This window comes from Mercenaria mercenaria, chromosome 14, assembly GCF_021730395.1.
Source record: "Mercenaria mercenaria strain notata chromosome 14, MADL_Memer_1, whole genome shotgun sequence".
NCBI lineage: Eukaryota > Metazoa > Mollusca > Bivalvia > Venerida > Veneridae > Mercenaria > Mercenaria mercenaria.
Window position 1 is genome coordinate 10,308,580 of NC_069374.1, and position 14,588 is coordinate 10,323,167.

Below are 14,588 nucleotides of genomic sequence, written 5' to 3' on the forward strand. Positions count from 1 at the left end.
ACCCTAGAGGGAAATTTGAACAAACTTGGTAGAGAACCACTAGATGATGCTACATTACAAATATCAAAGCCCTAGTCTTTGTGGTTTGGACAAGAAGATTTTCAAACTTTTTCCCTATATAAGTCTATGTAAACCGTGTGACCCCCAGGGCGGGGCCATATTTGACCCTAGGGGAATAATTTGGACAATCTTAGTAGAGGACCACTAGATGATGTCATATACCAAATATCAAAGCCCTTGGACCTGTGGTTTTGGACAAGAGGCTTTTCAAAGATTTTTCCTATATATGTCTATAAAAACCATGTGACCCCCTCGTGGGGCCATATTTGACCCCAGGGAAAAAATCTGAACAATCTTGGTAGAGGACCACTAGATTTTGCTACATACCAAATATCAAAGCCCTAGGCCCTGTGGTTTTGGACAAGAAGATCAGAAACCGTTTAACTGTTCCTGGCCAATGTGACCTTGACCTTTGACCTAATTACCTCAAAATCAATAGGGGTCATCTGCTGGTCATGACCAACCTCACTATCAATTTTCCTGACACTAGGCCCAAGCATTCTTGAGTTAATGCCTGGAAACCATTTTACTGTTCCTGATCACTGTGACCTTGACCTTTGACATACTGACCTCAAAATCAATAGGGGTCATCTGCTGGTCATGACCAACCTGCCTATCAACTTTCATGACCCTAGGCCTAAGCATTCTTGAGTTATCATCCGGAAACCGTTCAACTGTTCAGGGTCACTGTGACCTTGACCTTTGACATACTGACCTCAAAATCAATAGGGGTCATCTGCTGGTAATGATCAACCTCCCTATCAACTTTCATGATCCTAGGCCCAAGGGTTCTTGAGTTATCATCCAGAAACTGTTTTACTAATCAGGGTCACTGTGACCTTGACCTTTGGCATACTGATCTCAAAATCAACAGAGGTCATCTGCTTGTGATGACCAACCTCCCTATCAACTTTCATGATCCTAGGCCCAAGCGTTCTTGAGTTATCATCCGGAAACAAATTGGTCTACATTCCGACATACCGACCGACCGACATCTGCAAAACAATATACCCCTCCTTCTTCAAAGGGGGGCATAATAATAATTTCATGTGGTTTCCAGCAATTTCCAAAGTGCACTGCCTCCACCACACACTCCTAAAATCTGGCGGGCATACATTTTTAATAGCCTAAGCTGAGACATCAGTCATTTTACACATAATTTTCAGCCTGCTTTGCTCACAAAACTATACAAGTAGCAGTTATAATCACTGAAGTGATGGGATCAGAGGACAGTCAAAGGGCTATCGACTTTGTTCAATTGTTCTTTTTATAAACTTGTGTTGCATTAATCTCAGAAAGTATTTGAGGTAGTCCTAAAACATTATAGAACTGTTAGGTATGTAGCATGTGATGTTTAACTTGTGCATCTGGTGTTCTGTTTGGAATTTCACTCAACCAGACCAGAGTTACGGTCCTTGACTTACTGTAAAATACATGTTATTAGTGCTTTCAAGTTTGGCTAGAGACATGAAACCATAAATTATACTGTGACTTGAAGCGGGGGCACCAGTGTCCTATGGACATACATCTAGTTGTACTTGTCTCAAACCATGGATGGAATTTCATTATTACCACTTGACAGTGTTGTAAATTTATTCCTCAACATTCTGGTCATTTTTATACATAATCCAAAGCATTTTTCAACTATAAACAGACTACCAGTATATCATTGACAATGTAGAAAAATAACATTATGAAGTGAGTAGATAAACATTTTTGATTCTTAAAAAAACTATTAACAATCTGGAACTTTGTATAAAAGACATAGTAAATTGAGCATAAATAATGCACTCCATTTATAAAATAGTCTGTCAGTGGTGTGAGACAAGCAGTGAGATGTGAGATTTTCACATCAGTATTCAGTACACTCTCACGGGAGAAAATGCAACATGGTAAAAGTTCAGACACTCTTTCTCCACTAAAAGAAGGGTTAACTACCCTTACTTTTTTTCTTCCATTTCATGTCAGTCATAACTAAGAGAGTCGAACATGTTTCTATGAATTTATTTCACAATAAAATATACTGGACAAAAACAAACAAGAAGTGTAATTTATCAAGAGTAGAGCAACAAAGGCAGATTTCAAGCTTTCAATGTTAGCAGAAGAACCCACTTGCCCAGCATTATTTCAGACAAGGGAGGAGGGGCCACTGGGTAGAACCATTCCCTCCACAGGTGAGCTTCCTTGCACAACAACCACAGCTGGGCTTGAACTCTGAGGAAAGGGTTAATTTAACAAGTGACCGAGTATTGCATTGGCAATACAGAAGTGCCCTACCGGTGAAAAAATAATTTTACTTGACCTTCAATAGTGACTTTGACCGTTGACCTACAACAATGGGTCATGTGAGCGACACATAATCTAATCATGGGGAACATTTTTGTGTAGTACTATGAAAATTATTCAATGCAATTAAAAGTAATGGAGCAGAAACAAATTTTTACTTGACCTTGAACAGTGACCTTGACCTTTAACCAACAAGCATAGATCATGCGTTGACATATTGTCTCGTCTTAGAGAACATTCAAGTGTAGCACTAAGATAATCCATAAATGCATATGAAAGTTACTGGGCAGAAACCATTTTTAGTTGACTTTCATTAGTGACCTTTAACTTTGACCTTCAAGTATAAATCACGTATGTGCATAATCTACATATTGCCCTCTATTCACATACCATGTTTTATGAACCTAACTTGAATACTTTTATGAGTTATCGCAAGATACAGATGCGGATGGACAGACAAGGCATTCCTATAGTCGTCTCTGGTGTTCCACTGGTAGGGGACTAAAAAGCAAGTCAGTGGTAAAATTCATTGAAACAAATATGATATTATGATACTTCAAAAACAATATCAAAAAAAAAATGAACCTGTTAAAATGTTGAACACAGACTTTGTCAGTCAATTCAAAGCTAAGAATATCTGAAGTTCGTAATATATGACAAATTTAATATTTTGGAAAAAAACTGAATACAACATACCATGCAGTTTACAAAAACAAAACAAAAACAACTTGCTACACAAGAATAATTTCCCACTATAAGCAGACAATATTCCATGATTGTGTAAGAAAGCAACTGATAACTCCATTGAAGTTAGCCCCTCATGAATAATACTTCGTAGTTATGCCTTCATAGAAAGATGGAAAATGTAAGATTTCAAACGAAATGAAGAACATCTAAATAAAACAGACATTGTGAAAATAACAAATAAATAATAAAACTAACAACATCTACTAAGTTAAACATCTATTGCACAATTTCATGTCAATGTGATATACTGAGTGAAGATTTCAGTATGTGTATAGGTACATGTAGAAACTCCTACATACACAATGTACAGTGAAAACTGTATTAAACAGCTGGTCCAGGAAGTGATTCCATGTGGCTGTGCAAGGTAGGTGTCCATTTAAGGCAGGTGGAAATAAAAATTCAATTAGTAAAGCAACGGGCTTCTTAATGCAAGTGGTTGCATGTTACAGGAGGCCTCGAAGCAAATTCATCTATATTATTAGGTTATTAAACACTGTCACAATACAGCAATATATTTGCACTCCTATCCATTCAAAAAAAATATTGGACAAGTAAGGGCAAGTCCAATATGTTTTATGGGTCCCAATATATCCTGTATTGTGCAGGTAAGTGATAAATAATTGTTTAGTTGTACACTTATTTACTCATTAAAAAAAGGAAAGGGATAACGGACAAAATTTCATCTAAAAATGTTCACAAAATCATCATATCAAGCATTTTATTGATGCTGAATTTCATGAAGATACTTTTATGTGCCAACTTCTTTTAACATGCAGATTCGAAAAAAAATTGTTGCATCATCCAATACGGATATATTGTATCCTATTATTATGGACGTTTGATGTAGCAGAAATGCAAGTCTTTACAAAAGTACTAGTACTGTACTAGTTAACAAAGCTTTCTGGAAGAGAGAAAAAGGTAAAGAGTAATACATTGTATGTAATAATACTTGAGCAAAAAATGTTCAATATTCAACCACAGTTTAATATATACAGAGCTTCCACTTAAGCATTTATATAACACAATACACACTCTCTATCTATCATTTTGAATTAATGTTTCCCTTGCAAAAAAGGCCTCTTTTTTACACATGACACACTTTATATTTAATCTTTTCACATTGTATTAATATAGATTTTTCCATACTCTTAACATACAAAATGATTGACTTACTGGTAAACACGTTTTTTTGGCAGGTCAACTGCTTGGCAGTTCATTGATATAAAAAACATAAAAAAAATTACATAGAAATCATGAAAATACCAAAACAACAAGGTATCTTACATAAAACAAACAATTTCTGTAAGTAGATAAATTATGCAATGGAGCAAATATCTGCAGAATTAAACAGCAGCAGCACTTCTATCTTAAGAATTTCCATGCAAATCTTTAAATGAGACAAAAGGTAGTTTGGGTGCATCATAGCTGTGATTTGCTAATTAACTTAAGGTTGAACTTCATATTGTGACCATCCACTAAAATGTTCATCTTTGACAAATTTGAATGCTTTCATAATGCCTAGAATACATATCAAAAAACTATACCAAATCTAGTATTATATATCCACTCAGTCGATAGAAATACAAAATTAAATCATGTAAAGGTATTTGTAACATTTTGTTCAATTTAATGAAACAGTCACTGTGATAAGAAAAAACAAGTTATTGTATCGTAATATCAGACTTATTTTCATTATCCAAGCTCCAAACAGTTGACTATCCAGACAAATTCTGGCAAATGACAAGCAAATGCTTAATCATAATTAATCTAACACACTAGGCTATCGTTCTTACATATTAGTCAACATGAGGATTCTGACTGATGCTAAACATTGCATCAAAGTTTGTTGTAAAACAATAAATATCAAGATCAATAGACTCAGTATTGAAAGACAATGGTACATATCTGGAATTACAGGACAAAACACACAATACAGCAATGTCTTAAAACCATTTTATCAAACAAGGAGCTGCGTTCAATAAACGCTTGCCCCGGTGGCATCCTTGTCGATACAAAACAACCTAAGTCAAAAACGAGGTTAAGGTCAAACTGAGGTCAGGTGATGTTTGAAGATGAGGAATGGTCACAGGTTACATCTGTATTAGTATCAATACATTCTTGTAAGCGGTATTGATGCTAGACGAAACTGTCCCATTTGGTTAACCTCGTACAGACGGACGGACGAACAGGACAATCACTATATGCCTCCAGTAGATGCCGGGGGCATAAAAATGTAAATAAATAAAGTAATATTCCCCTATACTGAAGCTCCTGTACAAATGAAATATGTTCTTTTAAAGCATAAAAAATATGTGCACAAGAAAACACACATTTGAGTTTTCAAATTTCAGATACAAACAGCTGCAGTGATAAACTTGTGGAAATAATAAATAAAAGTGTAACTCTAAAATATACTGTAATATCATAAAATTTCATTTTTTTAGCAAAACATATTATTTTGTTAGTGCCTAAATTTTGTGATTTCCAAGTCCGAGTAACAGATACTAAAAGTATGTAAGAATTTTCTCTGCACTTCAGGATTTCACTTTGTGGATAGGCGAAACTAAAAAATCCATGAAATTTAGTGATTTCACAGTAACAGAGTATTTTTTGTTACCTGAATTAATTGCATGACAGATAACTGCTTATGTATATATCTTTTCTAATAATTTATACTAAATGATGATCTATGCAAACACCATGACTTGTCCATTACATCACTTCAAACCGGAGTGACTGGTTAGTTATTTTCTTTGTCAACTACATGTAGTAGCTGCTTTATGAAGACCTTAAAGTTTATATTCCTGCAATGTACATTTCTTCAATTCTCTCAGTAAATTTGTAGAAAGAGTAAAATTCTAATTTTACATTTAAGATACTTATTAAGCTTACTGTCATTAAACTGGTTCAAAGATTATAAACTAACTTCAGAGACCAGTCTTGAGATGCAGCCTTGCCATTGGTCAATTTCAAGTCAGAGCTCAAAATCAGCCAATCAAATGTTAGAATTTTAAGACTGGTCTACAAACTGTATTTTTTTAAATCTTGAACTGTGGACTTACTTTCAAACTAGAAATATGAAATGTCAATGCAAATCTTCAGTGCCTTCACAGTAGTCTCTAAAAATTTTGGATAGTAATGTAACCATACAATGAAGTGTTTTAAAATATTTGACAGTTATTACCAGCAGCATTGCAAGTTTATCAAGTCACAATTTCTGTATAATGAGTTTTGTTTGCCAACTGAGTTTTTGAGGGCTAATGAATTTCCATGAATCTTTGTTTAAAACAGGATTGCATAAATGCAAAAAATAGTGTAAAGTAATTCACCCTGTTAGAAATAACTTACTGGAATAAAAGACTACCAGAAATCCCTGTTCAAGAGATCTTTAGACCCAAAATCACTCCATAGGCTAGATAAAGAAAACAGTGTATAGCCATACCCTGTGTTAAATGAGCTACTCAGATTACAATTTTCCGAGGAAGAACCACAAGAACCCAAACTTCAAAAGAATCTAAGTACTGTGATGTTTGTAAAATTGTTGATCCAGTTTACTAATTCTGTAACGTAATAGAATATCATCAGAACACTTCATTGTTGAATACACATGGTGTAACGTGTTACAAAAACATTAACCTGTCATTTCTGGCCATTTTGTTATTCTTATCCTTTTAATTGAGCCGTCAAATATTTTATCCATCCAAATTGTTAACCCGTCTAAAACCTCATCGAGAAAGAAATAATCTTTGATGTCGTCCTCCTCGTCCGATTTCTCATCCAGATCGTGAAGTCCGAGAGCTTCCGAGACATTATTCCTCGCACGAATGAACTGCCTCGCTCGCTTTGCACTGTATATATAGTAGTATTTCCTATAACCGTTCAACGCTAGAACTGTTCCTATACAATTTTTTATATTTATCTTGTCGAGCTTGACATCGTCTAGAGTTTCTTCAAGTAGAGTACGATACCAGGTTATATTGTACTCCAGTTGCAAAAATGCAAAAGTTAAAGCGCTGTACCTGGAAGCAGAATACATAAATGTATGTCAATCAACCATAAACGCCTGATTCCAACAGGAAAAAAATATAGTTGTTAAACTTCACTATTGGGTTATCACATAGGACAACAGAAGTCAGAACCTGTTCAACTATGTTTTTCTATATAATATGACTGACATTATTGAGTTTTACAAAACAATCACATCCGCATCAAATGTAAACATTAGGCCAACGCACATAGACAAAGTTTGGTGTAGATAATCAAATGATTTATAAGAAACTGTTTCAAGACTTACAAACTTATATTTTGAGCTCTTGAGGCTCCTAAGTAGTTAAGAATAATTAGTTTTATAGATTTAGTGGATAATTCTGACCATGTTTGGTGAAGATCATCAAGCGGTACTTGAGAAAAATACATTCAAAGTTGTTGTTTTCTATCCATTTCTATCTCTAGCAGCCCCTCATCCCAATCAAGGGGCTACCATATGAACAACGCTGAGATTGGTCTATACATGACATTACAGATATAGTTTTGTGAAAATCAATCAAGTGGTTCATGGCATAAATTAGTAGTTTTCCTTTTTAAAACTCTGGTGGCCATTAAATGTGGCCAAGTGGAACCATTGTATAAACTTGTAAAAGGTCCATTTAAGGATGCTACTGACAAGATCCATCAAAAGGTTCATGAGACAAAGTTGTTTAAGTTTTTCTAGATGCCAGAGATATCATCTGATGTAGGTGATGATGTGGACCAACTGTCTCATGACTGAATTAAATCAATTTAGAAATAACTGAGATAATGTGATAGTGCAAAACTTTAACCTGAAATTGTTAAATAAAAGGGGACATAATAATAAAAAAAATAGCGTGAAAGTTATGGTTCTTGACGTGTGTCATATGATGTGGGTGACATTGATGAACAACTTTTTCAAGCCTGAAGCAATTCCATCAAAAATAGCAGACATGATGTGAAAGTGCATCAAAACTCTAATCAAGGTTTGACCATGGAGGCTGAAGCCAGGCCTAGTACAATAACTCTAGGCCATACAAAGACTTTCCAGCCTCTCATGGTGAATACCCAAGGTGCCCCTCTAATCATTATTTCTGGCATGAGGGGGTACCTGGGTAAAACCCTCAACCTTCCATTAGCTTGCTTCATGGCTCCCTTTCCAAATAAGTTGTATTCTAATAAATCTATATTCCATGTACAAATCTCACCTCGAGTATGGATGTACAATTTTAGCAAACTGTTTCACAAGTCTATCTTTGGTCTCCTTGTCTACCAGGATTGTAATGGTAAGCCCTGTATCAGCTTCACTCACTAGCTCTGCATAGGTTCTATAGTCCAGCTCATACATGTTCAGATTCTTCGCATCATATGTTCTGGAATGTAAACACAGAATTCAAACAGGCTTCACATGAAATATAGTGAAACAGGAGTGAACGCCATAAAACGCATGATCTTGATTTGCAATAGTTCTGTTGGTAATGCTTTACAATGGTTGCTGTTGGTTCCATGTATCTAAGCCTCTTTTTCTTCAAATTCATCTTATATATATAATAAATAGTACGAGCAGCGGTAATCTTTTCTGGTCCCTACAACAGTTGCAGGCAATATTATGACATTAATGAAACATTCATTTTTAAAACTTGCATTTTAAAGGTGTTTAGGATAAAAATTATTATGTTTTGAAGTAAAATCATACTAAATTCAAGTCAAAAATGTAATTTTACAATTTTAACCTGATTTTATAACTTGCTTTGAACTCTTACAGAGAAGCTAGTAACAATGTACACGAGGTTTGCTGAAAAAAAATTGTTATACATTTCATACCTTGAAGAGGGTCTAGGCCGTGTTTTCTGCGGAACTGAACTCTGTACTTGTATCTCTTCCAGGGAGGCCAGTTTGTGAACAAAGTATCCCATGCCAAATACAAAGACTAAAGACAGAATTGTTGTCACCCATGTTGTGCTGTCCACACTGTAACAAACACCAGATATACAGCTTAATATCAGTCAAGTAGTACATTTTGCATCAGCTATACATTTTTAACATAAAGTTGTTAAATTTAAACCATCAGAAAAAATACATCTTTTATTGTAACAACAGGGTTAGTTTGCTGAAAACAAAAACTTTCTCAGATGTTCATGCCACCAAATGCTATTTTGTCCTTCATATTTTACAAACAGACTCCTGATATTTATGTTACTGTTTACTGTAAACACTATTATTTTGAATGAGGTGAAGTAGAAACTAGTATATAAGAGGGCCATAGTGGCTTTAAGTTGCTAACCTGACCTTGAATATGTATGACACATAATGATGAATGATAACATTGTGTTTAGTATCATCTAGTTGCCCCTGAAAAGGGACCAAAAGCCACCATTTGCACAAATTTAAGAGGGTCTTACATAGTACAATGATGCCACAGACAAAGTTTCATGAAGATTTAATTAAGAAATCATTTATAGATTTTTCTGTTTTTAGCTCTAGTGACCCTTAAAATGGGCCAAGTATCCAATTTGACCAAACTTGAGAGAGGACCTAATTACTAGAAATGTGTCCATGGGACACAGATGCCCCCACTACATGACATTAAAATGACAATTTTTTCCCAGGTCAGGGGCCAAAAATGACAATTTTTTCCCAGGTCAGGGGCCAGAACTCCTACAATACCGAATGAATCCGGATGCGAAACCCCAGGTGCACAACTGCACATGCTGACCAACATTCCTGTAAACTTTGGTGACTCTAGGTCAAATACTTTTGGAGCTACGCACGACACAACATTAAAATGACCCATTTTTAACTAAGTCAGTGGCTATAACTCCTACATGACTGAATGAATCCGGACGCGAAACCCCAGGTGCACAACTGCATATGCTGACCAACATTCCTGTAAACTTTGGTGATTCTAGGTCAAATACTTTTGGAGCTTAGTGCGCGACACAACATTAAAATGACCAATATTTTACTAAGTCAGGGGCCATAACTCCTACATGACTGGATGAATCCGGACGCGAAACCCCAGGTGCACAACTGCACATGCTGACCAACATTCCTGTAAATTTTGGTGATTGTAGGTCAAATACTTTTGGAGCTATGCGTGACACAACATTAAAATGACCAATTTTTTACTAAGTCAGGGGCCATAACTCCTACATGACTGGATGAATCCGGACGCGAAACCCCAGGTGCACAACTACACATACTGACCAACATGCCTGTAAAGTTTTGTGACTCTAGGTCATATACTTTTGGAGCTAGGCGTGACACAACATTAAAATGACCAATTTTTACAAAGTCAGGGGCCATAACTTCTACATGACTGAATGAATCCGGACGCGAAACCCCAGGTGCACAACTACACATGCTGACCAACATTCCTGTAAAGTTTTGTGACTCTACGTCAAATACTTTCAGAGCTACGCACGACACAACATTTTCGGAAGGACGGACGGATGGAAGGACGGACAGACAAGAGCAAATCTATATGCCCCCCCCCCCAAAGTGGTAGGGGCATAAAAATGCTACATACCAAGTCTGAAGCGTCATCAAGCAGTTCATAGAAAGAAGTCATAAATTAAAGGTATTTCTATTTTTAGCTGCAGCAGACCCTTGTGAACAAATATGGAAGAACCCTTGTAAAAACAATGTTCAGGTGAGAAAAAAACCTCCATTTTGAGAAATAGGAAAAGACAATACAAAACTCTACAAAATAGTCAGTCAGTAAAATGAAAGTTCAGTTGTTTTTTCTACAGAAGACCTTTCTCCAATTAAAAGACAATTCACAAGAATATTTTCCAGTTAATTTAATTTTATAATAAACTAACTTACTAAGCTACATAGCTCCAAAGTTTCTCTCCCCAGTGCAGGAATTTATATCCGATCCTGGTAAGAAGTCCCTGGATAAAAATAATAAGACAAAGAAAATTATCACATATTCCTCAGTGAATTATTTAAATACAAGCGGTAATTTTTGGTAATTTCATGGTGAAAACTGTATTAATATTTTTAAGAAGAACTATAAAATTGGTAAAATTTGGTAAACATATTTAACATAAAATACTAGTATCCTCTATTTGTTTTGAAAATAAACAAAAACTGTGTTAGACACTCTGGAAGCATCGTAGCAGGTTACTGTTTTAAAATGATGAACATTACACAAGTCAAATAAAACCACTTGGATTTTCCTAAAAGCATCCCAAAATATCATAAAGTAAGGTTTATAAAGTACAGCAGTGTTATTTAAGTTGTGGCATTCCTTAAAATCTTAGAATAAGCGTACCAGGCCATGTTCATTGAAGAGCTGTGGTGGGGTAACTTTATATGGCATGACTGTATCAGTTGTAAGTAGTAGATTGAGGCGTTTCTCTAACATAGTTCCACACTGTTTTTCTTTCTCTGGTTCCCAGCCTGTCTCCAGCCACTCATACTTCATCTGGTACTTCTCCATCCTCCACAAAATAGCAACCTATCAATACATATTGTAGTTTGTATTAATCATTATATGAGCCGTGCCATGAGAAAACCAACATAGTGGCTTTGCGACCAGCTGATTCAGACCAGCCTGCGCATCCGCGCAGTCTGGTCAGGATCCATGCTGTTCGCTAACAGTTTCTCCAATTCCAATAGGCTTTAAAAGCGAACAGCATGGAGCCTGACCAGACTGCGCGGATGCGCAGGCTGGTCTGGATCCATGCTGGTCGCAAACCCACTATGTTGATTTTCTCATGGCACGGCTCATATAATACCTACTTACACCAACAGTATCATCACCAGACAAGCTTGTACATGCTGAAATTGAATTAAATATCGAAATTTAAAGTCAAAAACAAATATTAAATTGCCATAATTTTTACCGCAAATTTGTATGGATAAAATTAGCTAAAGACTTAAAAGTTCAATTTAGCCAGTGCAAACAAAACATTTAGGATTTCTAGTTAGTATATTTAAGGCTTATTAACTTGAATGGACTTTTAAAATACACCCTTTACATGGTTCATTCCCAAAAAAAATTCAAGTAGTTTTCAAGGAGTTTTCAAGTAGTTTTCCTCCATTTTCAAGGACTAAAATGGGCACAATGTCACTGTTGCTGAGACATGAAATAACCAATTTAAATCCAATTTAGGACAAAATTAAACAATGTAACACAAGATTTATGTAAAATGACCTTCAACGCATCGCGGATAAATTACACAGTGTGAAAATTACTTGAAAGACCATAAAACCCGTAAAGTACAATACCGTAACGTACTATCGCCAACTCCATGTCAGGCCCTAATGGTGGTAACGGTTGTTGTTTTTTTTGTTGTTTTTTAGTTTATTTTGATCTGTTTATAATGTCTGTCCCTTTCACTTCCCACCTGACGAATTTAAGGACTATTTGCCATCTTTTGTACGTTCTTTCCTAAATTCAAGTAGTTTTCAAGTAGTTTCTGACTGTTAAAAAATTCAAGTAGTTTTCAAGGAGTAGGCATCAAATTCAAGGACTTTTCATGGCCTGTGCGAACCATGCCTTACTAAGCTGATAAGTTGTCAACTTTTCTCAATATCAACTGATTCAATCACAATAACTCAGTTGCAACAACAACCATCTTGTTGGTTATCAAACTTGGCAAAGATAATATGCCAGCAAACATTCTAAATCTGCTGAACATTGGTTAAGAACTGCTTGTTACATTTGTATTAAGTGGACACTGTCAATTTTGACAATTCTAAGTAGTTCAAGGCCCTCCAGAGCCACTAGAACAATCAGCTGGTTTTTGATATTAGCGGAGACATTATGCCCATAAACACTGTCATAAACATTGTGACCTCTGTGAGCACTGTCTAAAAACTACAAAAGTTAGAGGGTGGAAAACTTTACCAAAGGTGATTCCGTTATATATCCACTTTAACAGGCATATAAAAGTCATGTAACTGTTATACTACTATTTCTCTTGTGATCATACCTGACATCTGATTGTCTATCAGGTCTTGTATTTTCTCAGAATAAGTACTTTTGGATGCTTCATTAGTCTAAGAATACAATACAAAATCTGCCAAAAATGATATAATTACGAGGAATTCATTAGACATCATCAAATAGCCCAAGAAACAAATTTTACCTTCAGTTTCTGTTCTCCAGACTGCAACTGTTTGCCTTTAGATAAAGCTTTGACAAAATCCTGTTGTGTGTCTTCATACACATAGGCAAACTGCACCCTGGTGCTATCTGTGAGTCGAGAACGCTGGGAGTACTTTCTAAAGCCATCACGATGACCGTCATGTTCCTTTCCCTTTTTGGTGAAGAGCACTACACATAGCCTACAGTTATACATAAAATGTATTTTACTAATTTAAAATTATTTATTTCAAAACTGGATACAGACAACTTATATCAGGCAGGACAAAGATTGAGGGGTTGGAAAAACTTACTTACATAGCATAACTGTTCTGTTTCTGCACACATTAGCAAACAAAACGCCTGCCTGCATGCAGTACTTTCATAAAAAGGGACATAATTTTAACAAATCAAAAGCTGGAAGTATGTAACTCTTCTTTTGAAGTCAACTCATGATGCTAAAGATATATACATGTATAAAGCTTGAAATGTATAAGTCTGAAAACATTTGGCAAAGTAGTTTTTGAGGAATCTGCTTACATACAAAACTTTTACATGAAATTTTGAGTTAAACAGGAAATTAATGTTGACAAAAAATAAAATATAGACATATGTAACTTGTCCTGTGAGGCCAACTCATGATACTTAAAGGGCAAGGAATGCCTGAAAATAAGTTAATTTGAAACGCAAGCAATCCTCAAGCCTTTCAGAACACTGAAAGAATTTTTAACGGCAGCTTACCTTCTGTTTTTCACTTTATATTCCTCTGGACATAGTTCTTCGAAGAATTTCTGTGAGGACAGCCTGGGTAATGCCAGGTATTTGTTCCCTTCTATCACCTCGTCAAACGATGCTCTGGTTAACTGCTGCATCTATACAAGTACAATAGCAAAATACTCCCTTTATACACAGTCAAATACAAAGCAGTCATGCTGATGTTTTGTTTGGGTTTGGAGTCATACTAACAAAGTTCAGGTCATACGGAAACCTTCCTGTATCAATGGTGGTGGAAGACCTCAGATGGCCGCCCTTGCATTATTTTACGATAATACCCGGATAGAACCACCCACTTTCAGGACGCCAGCTGGATGGCTTCCCTGCACAACTATGTGCAGAGCTCAAACTCATAACGGTGAATGGCAAATGATACAATGTAATCTACCTTAACGACTATGATGCATGCCTACAGTAAGATGCTACTCAAATTCAACAATTAAAGAATAATCTAATTATTTGAAACTTAAAAAGAACAATAATAACTGGCACTTAATCTGTGAACCAAGCAATGCTTACACTCTGTAAACCTAATGAATAGAATTCTTAAGCAAGAAATAGCATTCCTGTATACATTCAAAAACAACTAAATCACTTTGTATGTGTACTTTATTCC

The 14,588-nt window shown here is 35.7% G+C and overlaps 1 protein-coding gene across 1 annotated transcript in view; it reads right to left on the reverse strand.

Moving 5' to 3' along the window:
* Positions 1-2,046: 2,046 nt before the first annotated feature.
* The window catches only part of LOC123526370 (dnaJ homolog subfamily C member 16-like), a 36,035-nt gene continuing 23,493 nt past the window's right edge, over positions 2,047-14,588 (reverse strand). The window contains exons 7-13 of the mRNA XM_045305497.2: positions 13,940-14,070; positions 13,203-13,401; positions 11,381-11,566; positions 10,930-10,997; positions 8,926-9,072; positions 8,310-8,474; positions 2,047-7,112 (exon numbers count right to left, since the gene is read on the reverse strand). Coding sequence (XP_045161432.1) covers positions 6,725-7,112; positions 8,310-8,474; positions 8,926-9,072; positions 10,930-10,997; positions 11,381-11,566; positions 13,203-13,401; positions 13,940-14,070 — 1,284 coding nt within the window. The 3' untranslated portion in view covers positions 2,047-6,724. The remainder of the gene's footprint in view (positions 7,113-8,309; positions 8,475-8,925; positions 9,073-10,929; positions 10,998-11,380; positions 11,567-13,202; positions 13,402-13,939; positions 14,071-14,588) is intronic.